This window comes from Eschrichtius robustus, chromosome 8 (assembly GCF_028021215.1).
Source record: "Eschrichtius robustus isolate mEscRob2 chromosome 8, mEscRob2.pri, whole genome shotgun sequence".
In the NCBI taxonomy this organism is placed as follows: domain Eukaryota; kingdom Metazoa; phylum Chordata; class Mammalia; order Artiodactyla; family Eschrichtiidae; genus Eschrichtius; species Eschrichtius robustus.
In genome coordinates, this window is record NC_090831.1 from 7,742,079 (window position 1) to 7,756,341 (window position 14,263).

Sequence of the window (14,263 nt, forward strand, 5' to 3'; positions counted from 1 at the left end):
CTGTTGCTTTTTCATACGTTCTTTGGACTCATTTTCATAGGAGGGAGTCTGAGGAATTGGATTCCTGGGCCAAGCGGGATATTTTGTCTAATTTCAGTTGTGGGGTTGCTTTTCTCAGAATGTATTCTTCCCATTAAATCATGAAATCGCCTAATGATGTACCTTCTCATTTATTCCAAAGCAACGTCGGCCCAGAGAACCAAAGCAGGATCTATATCGCCATAGAGCCAGCCCAGCTTCTGAAAGGGGACATCATGGTGAGTGTCGTGGCCTTGCCCCTGCTCCCAGTAATCACACCTGGAAAGGTAAAAACAAGTTCATCTTAAAGCAAGAACATGAAACCCACCTCCCACCCTACCCCTGCCCCGAGAAAACCTGAGGGAAGAATGGAAAGTAGCCTTTGCCTTAAGGCAGTTGGTTAATTTTCTGAGTAAACCTATTTTAATAAAAGGAACAGAACAAATTGGTAGAGCTGCTTGCTGTGTGCACCCTTGAAATTAAAGTCCTAACTCAGCCACTGCGCTTCCCAGGGCTCCAGTTACCTGACCACAATGTGCAGTTTTTTTTAAAAAATTAATTAATTAATTAATTTTTGGCTGTGCTGGGTCTTCGTTTCTGTGCGAGGGCTTTCTCTAGTTGCGGCAAGCGGGGGCCACTCTTCATCGCGGTGCGCGCGCCTCTCACCGTCGCGGCCTCTCTTGTTGCGGAGCACAGGCTCCAGACGCGCAGGCTCAGTAGTTGTGGCTCACGGGCCTAGTCGCTCCGCGGCATGTGGGATCTTCCCAGACCAGGGCTCGAACCCGTGTCCCCTGCATTAGCAGGCAGATTCTCAACCACTGCGCCTCCAGGGAAGCCCACAATGTGCAGTCTTAACATGACCTAGGCCTTCCAGGGGTAGGCATAGACATAAAATGTTTATTTATCGTTAGTGGCCTGGGTGGGAGTATACAGCTAGTGTATTGCAGCTTGGTTTATGACTGAAACAGTGATTTCTCCAGACAGTTTTGATTCTTGGGGTGCTGCTTCTTGGGGCAGAAGCAGCACCCCGCCCTGTTCCACCTTTGCCTTTTATCTATCTTGAATATAAAAGTGTCTAAAATAAGAGAAATTTGTCTGAAATAAGGAAAACCTTTAAGGCACGTGTGGGCTTCCCGCAGGCATAGAATAGCTCTCCTGTAATCTATTTGAGGCCCAGGAGGACACCCCGTGACAAGAAGATAAGATGGTTCACAAGTTGGCTGTTTAATTATTTTAAGTGGCTCATCCAGAGTTTTTGAGGAGTCTCGTTAACTTTTCCTAATATTTTGGGGTTTCCACCCTTTCTTTGTGGTTGGTGAACTCCCACCTTGCCCCATCCTGCGTTCTCATGAAGCTCAAGTCAGTGAGGTTCACAGAGGTAAAGATCCTGGACACATTCACAGCTGATGCCTCCTTTGCGGGCTCCCCAGGGGCCGCCCTTTCCACTTCCAGGCCTCAGGGGTCTGTGTCCAGAGAGGGGTCTGCAGGCCCAGAAGGCGCATGAGGGGGAATAAAAAGCAGACCAACAGCAAAATGGCTCCGTTTCCAAGTCACGTTGAGCACTTGACAATCATGGTGTTCCACCCTCCCCGTGACCTTGAGATGGAAGAGCCGGTATCCCATTTCATAGGTGGGAAGGCTGAGGTGCAGGGTGGTTGCTAGGTTTCCACGAGCCTGTTTTCTCAGCCACGGTGCGGCACTGCCCCGAGGAAGGAGGCCTTGGGGCTGGGTTCTCCTTCCTGGCTCTGCACAGCAGCTCGTGGCCTCATCTCTGTGGTTAGGAGGGAGGGGAGGGACGGGGCAGGGGAGGGGTGCCCCCGCTCTTGTGCTTCTCTACCCAGCGTGCAGCCCTGACCGAGTCTCCTTGGACCTCCCGGGGTTGTTGGGCAAAGGGCTGAGCACTTATTGGGCACCTGCTGTGTGCCGGGCACCAACCAGGGCTTTTACCTGGCTGTGGCTTTTGTCTGCTCACCAGCTCTGTCCTCTGGGTCTAGTATTCCAGCTTGAAAAGGGAGGCCAAGAGACCCAGAGCGGCTGAGAGAGGGCGGAGCTGCTGTTGGGACGTGCGCCCAGCTGGGCATTGCCCCTGGCCTGGGAGAGGGCTTGGAGTCGGCATTGCCAGGCTGGGTGCTCCCTGGGGTCCGTGATGAGTAGTTGGCCGAATCCCTTTGTGATGACCCGAGGGAGGGGCTCCCCCTCCAAGAAAGAGCACCTGACTGTGGGCTGGTGGCCGCAGGGTCTTCCCGAGGCAGCAGGAAGTTGCCAGTCCAGAGGCCCGCGGTGGTGAGTCACCGCATCTGCCCCGTCTCCCTGCTCCCCCTCCCTCCTCCTTCCTCCATCCTTCCCTCCTCCTCCTTCCCTCCCTCCCACTGTCTCTTCCCTCCCTCCTTCCTTTTGTACTATCAATTTATTTGCCCAGAGGTCCCGTTTTGAATGTCTTGAGCTTTCTGAACGACTGAGTTGGGCCCTAGCACAGGAAGGAAGGGAGGGACGGAGGGACATCTTTGTCCTGAAGGAGCGTGGCGGGGGAAGTGGGCGTCTCGCAGCAGGGGGATCCAGAGAGCGCCGCAGGGTGGGTCCTGATGGCTGAGGCCGGCGGCCGTGAGGTTCAGGTGGAAGCGCCTTCAGGGTTGGGCGCGAGGCCCTGGGCGGGGGGTGCAGCAGTCCCCAGGCCTTGAGGATGCCCTTGTGGGAATTGGTTGTCCTGGGAGGTTGAAGCCAGATCGTGCAGGGCTTGGATTTTGCCATTTTCTTTTGGGAAACGTGGTGTTAGCAAAGCTCTTTTCTGTGTCCTGAAATGCCCTGAATCACCCCTTGAGAGTAACCCTTATAGGATTGTGACTTAGAGGAGTGGTGAGAATGCGGGGGACAAAGCCCTTGGTCTCGAGCGGAAGGAAGGAAGCCCCGCAGCTACATACGCGAGACAGCAGATTGGGAGCCGCAGGCCCACCAGGGACACCGCGCAGCTGGACAGGCCTTGGGTCCCACGCCTGGGCTCCCACCCAGTCTACGGCTTAACGGGATTGGGTGGCCTCAGATGGGTCTTGCCCACGCTTGAGCCCCTTCCGCCGCATGAGGACCGTATGTGGGCTTCGTGGGGATGAGATGAGCTGGGGCAGCCGGCGGGGGTTGAGGGCCACGTGGTGTGACCGAGGGCCCACTGTGGCTTGGCCTGGGCGTGGCCACCACCTCCCCGTCCCCCTGGGCGACCGCCTCCCGCGCCTCACCGCTGTCCTAGGCCCACGTCGGCCCCGCAGCCAGCCGCTGCCTGCGAGCAGGGTGCCTGCCTAAGCATCACGTGCACCCAGCTTCAGCTGGGATGTGGTCTGAGCAGGCGGGTGGGGTCGTTCTGAGGGGACCGGGGTGGGTGCTTGCGTTTGGCCCTGGGGAACTGGGAAGCGGGGCGGGGGAGGGGACCGGGTGGGTGGAGGAGCTGCTGGCAGACACGCTTGGGCTCCGCGGTGTCCGCGAGCCGGTGAGGGCGCTGGGAGCCATCCCCCGGCACGCGGCAAGCTTGTCGAAGCCGGCCCTGCTGCAGCAGGAAGGCACCAGCCTGAGAGTTTGGGACGCCGTTGCCTGCACGGTCTGCAGATGAAAGATGGTGCCTCTGGGCACCCATGGCCACGTGAAAGGCGCCTGTCGCCGCGTGTACTCGGCCCGTGGCTCTTTTCAGGTATATTGGTAAGTGGCTTTGAGCCAGTGGCCAAATGGGACTTGCCCTTCCCTGTTCCTGCTTTGCTACTTCTCTGCAAAAGTCTGAAAGTGTGATTATTAGGCCCTGCTCGAAAAGTTTCATTTCCAGCGGACACTTGTGAGTCTGCTTGGTGCTGAGTGGGGCACCCTGAAGCGCCAGCTGCGGGTGAAGGCGTCGGGCCAGCGAGGGTTTGGGGAGCACCTGCCCGAGACCTCTGGAGACGCGCGAGGCCTGGGTGGGGAGGGGGAAGGGTGGACATCAGTGTGGCTAGGGGGCCGTCAGTCTAGAGCCGTCAGAGTGAGTGGACCCCTCCTCCTCGTACAGCGCTGGGAGGAGGCCCTCACGGTCACGGGAGAACAGAGGTGGGGTGCAGCACAGGCCCAGGTGGGAGGAATGGCAAGAAGGCTGGTGTGGGCCTCAGCACGTGGGCTGCACCCCTCCTCAGAGGTTCTGGGGAGGAAGCACTGGCCCCTCTGCCCGGCGATCAGCCTCCTCCTCCCCCGTGGGCACCCCTGCCTCTGCGTGCCCGCTTTCCTGTCCAGGTTTTAGCAAAGGATGGTTTACACCCAACCGCCCCTGCCCTCCCTCCTCCCTCCGTCCCCGCCCTCCCTCCGGCCGCATCCCAGGGGCCGCATCCGCGTGGCCGTCTCTGTGGCACTCACTGTCACGTGGGCCCTTTCTCTTTGTGGAGCCCCTCTCCTGGTCCCCCTCCGGCTCCTGGCGGGTGTCCTCTGGGCGTCCGTCTCTCCCGAGTGCTGTCCTCTTGGCCCCGTGTCTCTCTCGCTGGGTCCACGCTGTCTCTTCTGCACTTCTGCCTTCGGTCCTCGGGCCTCAGGTTCAGCCCTTGGTGCCCGCCAGCCCCCTGGCCTCCATTCTGCTGCTTTCTAGGACCATCCCCACCGGTTCCGCAGACTCCGCATGGGCGCTCCGTCCTGGCGTCCCCTGGCTCCACTTCTCTCGTCAGTCGTGCAGGTCCTCCACTCACGTGGATCCTGAATCCCCGAGCCCTGGCTCTGTCCGAGCACGGCGTTCCACAGCCATGGCCCAGCATCCTCCCTGCGGCGGGAGGAGAGGGTCCAGGCTCCTGTATGTGGCATAGAATCCCCTGGGTGTGCTGCCCCCTCAGTCACTTAGCCCCAGAGATCCTGTATCATCTGGTTTGTTCTGCACACGGCCCCATGGCCCTTTCCTCTGGGTCTTGCTAATGCCTCCCACCCGTGTCACCCGCAGCAGGCACGACTGGGGCACATGGCTGTGCCCTTCCTGAGGCCGTGTTCAATGATCCGTCATAGGTGGGTACCTCGTCTGCCTCCCTAGTGGATGCCCAGCCCTTGAGGCATGCGGTTGACTTGTCCCAGCCTCTCCACAGCCAGTCATTGTGCTTCTCAGGGGTGGTGGCTCATGCTTGCTGTGAGCCAAGAGGGGACCCTGTGCCCAGTGTGCCATCGTCCCCAGCTTACTGCCCAGAGCCCGTCCCTGAAGCGGGAGTCCCTGGGCAAGTTCACACCCCAGCAAGAACTGCAAGCTGCCTCTTGCGTGAGGGGACAGCCGGCTGGATAAGCCCTGAGCGATGCTGCAGGAACCTGAGAGGTCTGGCATTCAGGTGACCTGTCGCCACGGGGTCTCTTGAGGGGAATGTTTTGTGCCGTGAAGTCACCCTGTCTGTGAATTTTTGCTTCTGTTGGAAAGGCCGGCAAATAGGGATCTCTTCACAGGAAAGGCTTAACTTGATAAAACCAGCCCCTTCCTGCACCTTTATGCATTCTTAACATGGAGTATTTTTGGACTGAATTATTATTTGATTTATACTTCCTGTGTTTACAGTTCATTTTTGTACACTCTGCACTTATTTTTTGCAACGTTATCAGATGGGAGAAGGATGATGCGGGTTACAGCTGGACATGGGTAATTTTCCATCACACAGGGTAATTTTTCCTTGCACCATTCGTGGAAATGATTACCTAGGAGGTTTAGTTTAGTTATTGATCTCTAAGAAGTCTCAAAGTAGCTCTAGCCTCTTGTATTCGTTTCCCAGGGCTGTCCTGACAAAGTACCACAGACTGGGTGGCTTAAACAATAGACATTTCTCACTGTCCTGGAGGCTGGAAGTCTGAGATCAAGGTGTCAGCAGGGCTGGTTCCTCCCGAGGCTTCTCTCCTTGGTATGTAGATGGCTGTCTTCTCCCTGTGTCTTCACATCATCTTCCCTCGTGTGTGTGTGTGTGTGTGTGTGTGTGTGTGTGTGTGTGTGTTGTGTCTGTGTCCTGATCTTCTTCTCATAAGGACCCCAGTCAGATTGGATTAGGGCCCACCTATATAACCCTACTTTACCTTAACCACCTTTAAGACTTCAACATATGAATTTTGGGGGCACAGAATTCAGCCCATAATACCTGTGTCCATTGAATAAACCCATTCTGGAATAAACTTATTCTAGTAAGGTTAATAGTGAAATCAGGTACCATTGGTTCTCCGGCACCTTTGGCTCTGATTTGTCATTCGTTCTCTCATTCATTCCCCACAGCGTATGTCCTGAACCAGGTAACATGGTGCATGTGAACGTGAATCACACACAGGTCCTACTTCCAAGTGTTTAGATTCTAGCTGTTGCGTGAGATGAGCTGGCAGACCGCTCTCGTGCAGGTAGAGTTTGGTGTGTTCACGAGTGCACAGGGGCAGGATCTGAAGGTTCACGGGTGGGAGAGAGGATTCCAGTGCGTCCGAGGAGGAGGGTCTCTGAGGTGGTGCCGTCCGGCCTGGAGGACGGGCCCAGGGCATCCCCACACTCGGATCATAATCTCTGGGGGACACATTATGCTGCATGATCTGTGGGCTCCTCCAAATCCCAGGGCTGTTGGTTCAACCCGAAAATGACCTCAGGGATCAACACAGGGAAGTAGCTGGGCGGCAGAACGTTCCTTGGTGTTGGCAGAGCTTCCTGGGGAGTAGCGCGAGCCGTCTCCCCTCCTGCTGTGCAGGTTGGCTCTGGTTTCCAGAGTCTCCAGGCAGGAGAAGCCCCTGGTCGCAGATGAACTGTGGGAGACGCCTGCACTTCGGTTTGCCCTGTCCTTCAGTTTTAGGGAGTCATCGCTTGGTGTGCCCCTCTGCGAATCCAGTGGGCGTTCCTTCAGTGGAGAAAGCTGCAGACGGAGAATGTTTCAGGGCCTTTTCTGTGTAAAGGTTCAAATGTGTAGGCGGTTTAATTTCACTTCAAGAATTTGGCGACCGGTTGTGACTTGGACAGAATCCTAAGCTGCACAGAATGCTTTTATAGGTTACCCACCCCCAGCTGCAGAGGGCTCGGCTGGGCTCTGGCGTCTGCAGAGCCTGTCTCTGCTCTGGGAAGTGGAAGGGAGCTCCCAGGGAAGGTTGACACTTTGGTCACCATCCTGTGAGGTGGAATGTTGTCCTTTGATTTTCTCCCCTCCTTGATTTTGGTAAATGTCAGCCTTGTACACAGATAAACCTGCCTCTTTCCTCATGAGGGATTCTGCATTGAGACGGGTTAACAAAGGTCACAGGGGTCCAGTTTACAAGAAGTAAGGCCTCGCCAGCTCTTTGGGTTGAGAATGCTCTGTGGGAAAGTGGAGGGGGCTCCGTCTGTCATTCCTTCGACTTGGGGGCTGGCGGGAGGGCTGTCACTGGGGGCCACGGTGACACCCACCCGCTGTCCAGCTTCGCCTGAACACTGCCAGCCTATCCGCGCTCACCTTCCCACTGCACCCCTGACCCGCCCGTCTTTGCGATGTGCTTGCACTGAGGGTCAGGTTTTCGAGTCCACCCCAGAACTTCTAAAGGGCAGCAGAGCCTCAGGTGTTCAGTAAACATGCTCCTGTCGGGTGGGAGGGCAGAGGCGTTGGAGAGCGCAGCCGTGTCGTTATGTAACCTCGCTAAGGAATTTGCATGGGCCGCAGGCCCGTCAGGAGCCTGGCGGTGGTCCAGGGCCCTGATGCGCTTGTAAACACTTTCCCATCCACATGCCTCGTCTTGCTGCCTCTGCTTGTGCAAACCCCGTGGCCACTTACGTTCTGTCCTTGTGGGGCGGGGCTCCGTGACCTGGCTCCAGCGACCCGACTTCTCAACAGAGGGGACCTTTCTCAAGGAGCCATTGCCAACAAACATCACCTTAGTTTATTGTTTCTTGCTAAGGGCACTTACGTAAGATCAGGGAAGATGAATGCGTCCGCAGGCCCCTCTGGATTTGCTCCTGCGGAGGTCGTTACAGGACTTCTGTTGTGCCGTATCGTCCTGGGACTTGCTGTGCGTGCATCCTTTTCCCCCGCTGTGCCCTGGGTCTCCTGGACCTGGATCGGGCCTGATCCGTTCTGCATCTCGGCCCACTGGATCTACTTGTGTTTTCATTCACAGCCAATACTGCTGACCTACTAATGGTTTAGGAAGTGAGTTACAGCCTTGCCACCCTCTGAAATCATTTTCACCTCCAAGTGAAATCATGGTTAGTGCTGGCGCTGGATAATGCAGGTGTTTTGACCTAGGAAGGCAGCCATCAAGCTTATTAAACCTTTAAGCGTGTGTGGTTGTAGCTCCTTCTTTGAGGAAGCACATTCCTTGATGCCTGTGTAGACAGCCACCGGGGCCGCCAGCAAAGTGGGTTGAAATTGTTGTTTCAAATGCAGATATTCTAAAATCCAAAGGCAGAGGATTGACGTGTTCTTAGAAACTCTCTGGGGAGACCTAGGTAAACAAAGCTGCTAAGGCTGAAGGGATGAAGCGGGTATTAACAGACCTCAATCACTCTAATTGTTACAAAACGTTACCAATACTTTATACCTTAAAAGGCGCATTTTGGGCACTACTCTCAAGCAAAATGTTGACGGTTCTTTCCGTGGTGTTAGGAGCCTGATTCTGGTCCCTTGTCGCTGATGCTACTAAGATTGATTGATGCGGATGAGGCATCAGTCCTGGCTCTGCAGGGGGTGCCAGAGGCCCCCGGGCGGGGCTCCTGCTGGGTGGGTCCATCTCCTTTCCAGTTGGAGCCGCCAGGACCCCATGTGACCGAGACTTCTGGGGTTTTCTGTGCCTTCAGGAGACAGTGGGGGTCATTCTTGAGGTGGCCAGGAGGACTTGAGGGGGTGGCGGGTACCATCCTGAGCAGTGGGAAGAGAAGTCCACAGTGAAACAACGGGCGGGAGTGTGGGGAGGGCTCGGGTCTCCGCGGGCGAGGTTCGTCAGGGGGCCCCGGAAACCCCTCGGCGAGGGCATGTGTGCGCAGAGGGCGGCTGTTCTGTGGCAGTGGGATACCCCACTCTTCCTTCCACCCTGAACCCTTGTCTTGTGAGAAACTGGGAGTCTTTAGACACTGGAATCACGCTGGGCCTGGGGAGGTGCCTGCGCCCCAGGATGACTGGGAGCCAGCAGCCTAGGGCGGGTGAACCCATGTGCCGTCCCTCCCGTGCCCCAGGGCGTGTGGTGACCTCTGCCTTGCCCTGCCTGGTGCCTGGAGTGGGCTGGGATTCGTGCGTGATGAGTCATGCTCGTGTGTGTGGGTGTGTGTGTGTGTGGGTGCGCGCGTGTGCATGTGCGTGTGTGTGTGTGTCTGCTGTGATGAGTGATGGTGAGACCGGAGGAGGGGAGCCCACAGAACGTCTCGGGTTCTGGGGAAGGTGGGAGCCGGGCCTGGGGGCTCCTGGTTGGGATCAGCTGCCATCAAGAGCTGCCTGCAGGATGAACCCTTTAACTCAGAGCAGGAGAAGGTCTCCCTGAAAGGGAGCTGTCGTTGGGCCTTCTGCGCTGCCCTGAGGCTGCACATGCCTCTTTACCCAGCGCCTGCGATGCCCCCGTGTCCACCTGGGGCTCTGCCTGCCCACAGGCACCTGGTGCCAGCTTGGGGGAGCTGCCAGCTCTGTGTGGCGTGACCCTGTGGGCTGGCCTGAGGCTGCTTCCCTCAGTGGATGTCAGCTTCTGGAGGCCTTGTTGGGTTATTTTACAGCCTCAGGACCCCTCAGTATTTTTTTTTTTTTTATAAATTTATTTATTTTTGGCTGCATTGGGTCTTCGTTGCTGCACACGGGCTTTCTCTAGTTGTGGCGAGTGGGGGCTACTCTTCGTTGTGGTGCGTGGGCTTCTCATTGCGGTGGCCTCTCTTGCCGCGGAGCATGGGCTCTAGGCATGCGGGCTTCAGTACTTGTGGCGCGTGGGCTCAGTAGTTGTGGCTCGCAGGCTCTAGAGCGCAGGCTCAGTAGCTGTGGCGCACGGGCCCAGTTGCTCCGCGGCATTTGGGATCTTCCCAGACCAGGGCTCGAACCCGTGTCCCCTGCACCGGCAGGCGGATTCTCAACCACTGTGCCACCAGGGAAGCACCCCCCCCCCCCTCAGTATTGATAAAGATTTAAGGGCCAGACTGGTGTGCGCCTGAAACTCTCTTTCCTTTTCTCCAGTCTTCTCCCCTTCTCCCTCGTACTTCCAAGGTACCAGTGGAAAAAGGCAAACGGAGGGGGGCGGGTCCATCACCCCACAGAGATGGGCACGTCCTCTGCGTGGGAGTCTCCACCGCAGCACGTGTGGGACCTCTGCTGAGTGGTCAGCGCGGTCAGTGTGGGGCGAGGGCCTTGGAGGGGCGAGGATGCAAGTAGCACACTCCGGAAGGAAGGCTGAGGGGACAGCCTTTGAGGGGGCCCTGCTGAGGAGCCAGGGACCCCAACGAGGTGGGAGAGGACTTGCGGCCGGCGAGCCACTTGCTGTTGGAAAGCAAACTGAAGGCTTCACACTTCTGCAGAATTCTCGTTGGCTGGTTCCCTGGCCAGGGGCCGGAGGCCAGGCCTGAGCCTGCATCCCCACTGGCCACGTGTGCACAGGCCGCCTGGCACCTCCCGCCTCGTGAATGCTCAGCTCGCGTTTGTCAACGTGAAACACTCCCCTGACGGTCTGTTTACATTTTTTCTTCAGACTGTCTCCTTGTAGAGAGCACAAAGGTAGACGACCTCTGGGTCTACCCTAAGGGGCACAGTTCCCGACACGCTGGCCGCGGCTCCTTGGGCCTTTATGTTTTCTCTCGAGTGGTGGTTTCACTGGTCAGTGAAGGTTATAGACCGGTCAGTGAAGGTTATAGACCGGTCACCTGCGGCATCCTCCCACATCGCTGGTCCGGACGGTCAGTGACCTTGCACAGAATCATTGAAGCCCAGCTTTTTCCGAGCAGAGTCTCTTTTGTGAGCATGGCTGCCTCTGAGATCCCTGCACCTCCAGCCTCCCTTCCTCCCGGGCACGCTCAGTGCAGGGAGTGGCCACCTCTGCTGAGTGTCTGAGGGCAAGATCCAGCCTGCTTCTGGTCTTTGACCCCTGGGGACCCTGGAAAGGAGCCCTGCCCTGCCGTGGGAGGGAGGAAGGGTCCCCTCTCCTGCAGCACGCCACCCCGTTGTGACCTTCGAGCCCTCCCCGTGGCCAGCGCCGTCCACAGACCCCTCAGGCAGGGGCAGGGAGGCCCCCGTGTAAAGGTGGGAAACGACGCCAGGGCTCCTCCCCTGCCCACCCTTCCCTGCCACGTGCCAGGAAGGGGTGCTTCCACCCTCCATAACAGCACAGGGGGCCTGAGCTGCTCCCAGGGACCTAGGGCCACGGAGCCACAGCCTGAGTTCAAATCACATCCCTGGTGATTCTGGAGACTGGTCTCAAGTGGCCATTCAGGACGTCTGGACAACCCAGCAGTGGAATTTCAATTCCAAGGCCTCTCTCCCTTTCCCCTTCCCTTCCTTCTCCCTTCTCCCCATATCTCTCTCTCTCTCTCTGAATTATAGCACGCAACATAAATATTGAGCATAGTTCAGAAAGTGATGACCGCCTGCTTCTTTCATGAGAACAGAAAGGCTTTAAGGTGAAACATGGAGAGTTTAGATGAAATGAGGAAGAAGAGGCCACGGAATTTCATTCCTCAGCTGTCTTCCAAAGTAGAGGTGTGGTCCGTCTAAGGACTGAGGACTGGGGGATTCCTGTCCTGTTGGAACAGCACAGGTGTCCTCCAGAAGGACCAAAGCCGCGGTGACATTTGCAGCCCGTCTCCTGGGCTGGGACCCGCTGGCGGCTGCGTGCACTCCCAGACCCTCCTGGAAGGGAGCGGCCTGTGCCCCCCAGCCCCTGAGAAGCGCCCTCGGCACCCCCCGACAAGCGCCCTCCGCGGGCGCGGGATCCCCTGAGGACACACCCTCTTTACCCCAGGTGAAGTGCTACCACAAGAAGTACCGCTCGGCCACCCGAGACGTCATTTTCCGCCTGCAGTTTCACACCGGGGCCGTTCAGGGCTATGGACTTGTGTTTGCAAAGGAGGATTTGGACAACGCCAGCAAAGGTGAGGTCCCTGCCCCGAGTCCAGACTGGGGGTGTGGGCAGTGGACCCTCGGCGGGCGACCCCCGGCGGCCTCGTGTGTTTCTTTCACTGTTCTCCCCCGCTCCACCCGTAAGTCAGCCTATTGACAAAATCATCACCAGTCTCACAGAAGACTGGCAACTGGCCCAACAAAGAAAAATTTCTAGAGAAACGGTGAAAATACTGATACTTCCTCTGTCATTGGTGCGCTGTTGGAGATTTGGGAAGGGTGTTGTCCTGGTTGGAATATAAGGACAAAATTCATCCACCCTTTCCCATCTCATTGTCTCCAAATTTGTTGACATAAGATTTCTTTTTTAGATGACCGTTTTCCTGATAATGGGAAGATTGAGTTAGTCTTCTCAGCCACTCCTGAGAAGCTTCAAGGTGGGTAGAATGCAGAATGCTGGGGGGCAGGGTGCTGACTTGGTTGGGTGATGCACATGCTGGGGCCTCTGTCTGGCTTCCCACCTCTGCCCATAATTGGAAATATAATAGATGTTAAAAAATAATAGGATATTAGACAGTGGGAGGGCATTGCCTTAGAGACAGTAGGGCCCAGGTGGGTCAATAAGACCCCAGAGATGGTGTGACTCGCCCAAGGAAGGGCCCAGAACCTTAGGACTGGGGCCGTGTCTTGATGCCCTGTTTACTTCTCCCTCAACAAACAGCGACATGTTTTTAAAGAGGATTAGAAATATAGTAGACTGCAAATATTTATGAGCAAAACAGACTCTCTCCTTTCTTCTAAAAATATATTTAAAGAGAAATCAGTCCCTTTATCGTGAAGGCAAATGGTTCATTTCCATCACCAAGGTCCATACTCGTGAAAGTTTTAATTCAGTTTTTAATAGCTGTGGAAAAGAAGCACCCTACTTCTGTGCCCAGTGCCATAGATTTAGGCATGAACAGTTAAATGCAAGGCTGTGCGGTAAGAACCCTCCTGGCATCCTCAGAATGATCAGGGAGCCTCGAGGGAGGGCCCAAACCTGCCCCTCCCGTCCACCTGCCCTGAGGCCGATCCTCTGGGTGCCTCTGGGTCCTTGACCTGCCAAGCCATCCGGGTGATCCCTTAGTGCAGAAACAGCGCCCAGAGCCCCGTACCAGGTGGATGGAGGACCAATGTTCGCCTTTCCTTTCTGCCAAGTGGTGTTCACTGTTGTTCAGTTCATCCCAAATAGTGCACAGCAGCTCTGATTACTGGAGGGCTTGTGGGAGAGGGCGTGGATCTGAGTGCTGGGCTTGGGCACTCAGATGTGGGGGCTCCTCTGCCTCATTGCTGGCAGACGCCCAGAGGCGCCGGCTTCTCTCTAACTAACGCCTGTTGCCCCCGTCCCACCGCCCTGCAGGGTGTGAACATTTGCAAAACGACCACGGGGTGGTTGTGGACTTCAACACGGCAGACCCGCTGATCCGCTGGGACTCGTACGAGAACCTGAGTGCAGACGGTGAAGGTGAGTCTGGTTACCTTGTGTCAGTTACCAGAGAATAGGGCCCAGAAAAAGCAGCCTGTTCACGTTTAGATCAGAAATCTCCTTGCAGTCTGCTTGGAGGCTGGGAACCCTGCCGTCCAGGACCCCTGCCGTTGTGAGTCTGAGGGGACTCGTGAGAATCAGGCTTGGTTTTATTTCTGTTTGCTCATTACACTGGTGTCCTGGTTGTATGGCTGCATCATTTAATCTCTGTTTTTGTGAGTCTGTCTCTCCCAAACATATTCTCTCCTGGCCACGGGATACGCAGTTTGGGTCACAAGTATCATGAAGGAGGAAAGGAATGAAGGGTGGCATCTGCCAGGTTTACAGAAAGAAGCCCCCGGAGGCTGATTTCAAAGAAGAGGGATCAGTCTTCTTCCAGGCGCTTGAGAACACTGGCCTTTCATCTTTTTCAACCACCAATTGAGAACAGACCTGATTTGGGAGAGAAAAATCAAAACATTTTTGTCCAATTACTTTCGTCCAGACATTAAATAGCTAGAAGCGAGTCTTGTGGCGGTAACTCCGCCGGTGCCCATCTTTGTGCATCTCTGGGCTGGCAGGGGCTGGCGGCTGGGGATGTCTGCGGTCCACGCCAGGGGCCACGAGGCTCCTCTACTTGTCCGCCTGGGGTGTCTGGGCTCCTGTCAGTACTTTTGCGGTGCAGACCCTCCTGCTGTCTAGAGGTGAAGCCCGCGCCACTGTTGTACTTCAGGCACGGTTTCTAAATGCCGGCTGCGTGTTTCACAGCAGGGGTGGC

At 56.4% G+C, this 14,263-nt stretch overlaps 1 protein-coding gene across 5 annotated transcripts in view; it reads left to right on the forward strand.

The window, feature by feature from the left end:
- TNS3 (tensin 3) overlaps nucleotides 1-14,263 on the forward strand; it is a 235,248-nt gene that overhangs the window by 125,590 nt on the left and 95,395 nt on the right. For all 5 annotated transcript variants that reach the window (XM_068550260.1, XM_068550261.1, XM_068550256.1 and 2 more), the window contains 4 exons: nucleotides 182-257; nucleotides 11,884-12,013; nucleotides 12,353-12,418; nucleotides 13,381-13,485. In XM_068550260.1, the coding sequence (XP_068406361.1) occupies nucleotides 182-257; nucleotides 11,884-12,013; nucleotides 12,353-12,418; nucleotides 13,381-13,485 (377 nt within the window). The remainder of the gene's footprint in view (nucleotides 1-181; nucleotides 258-11,883; nucleotides 12,014-12,352; nucleotides 12,419-13,380; nucleotides 13,486-14,263) is intronic.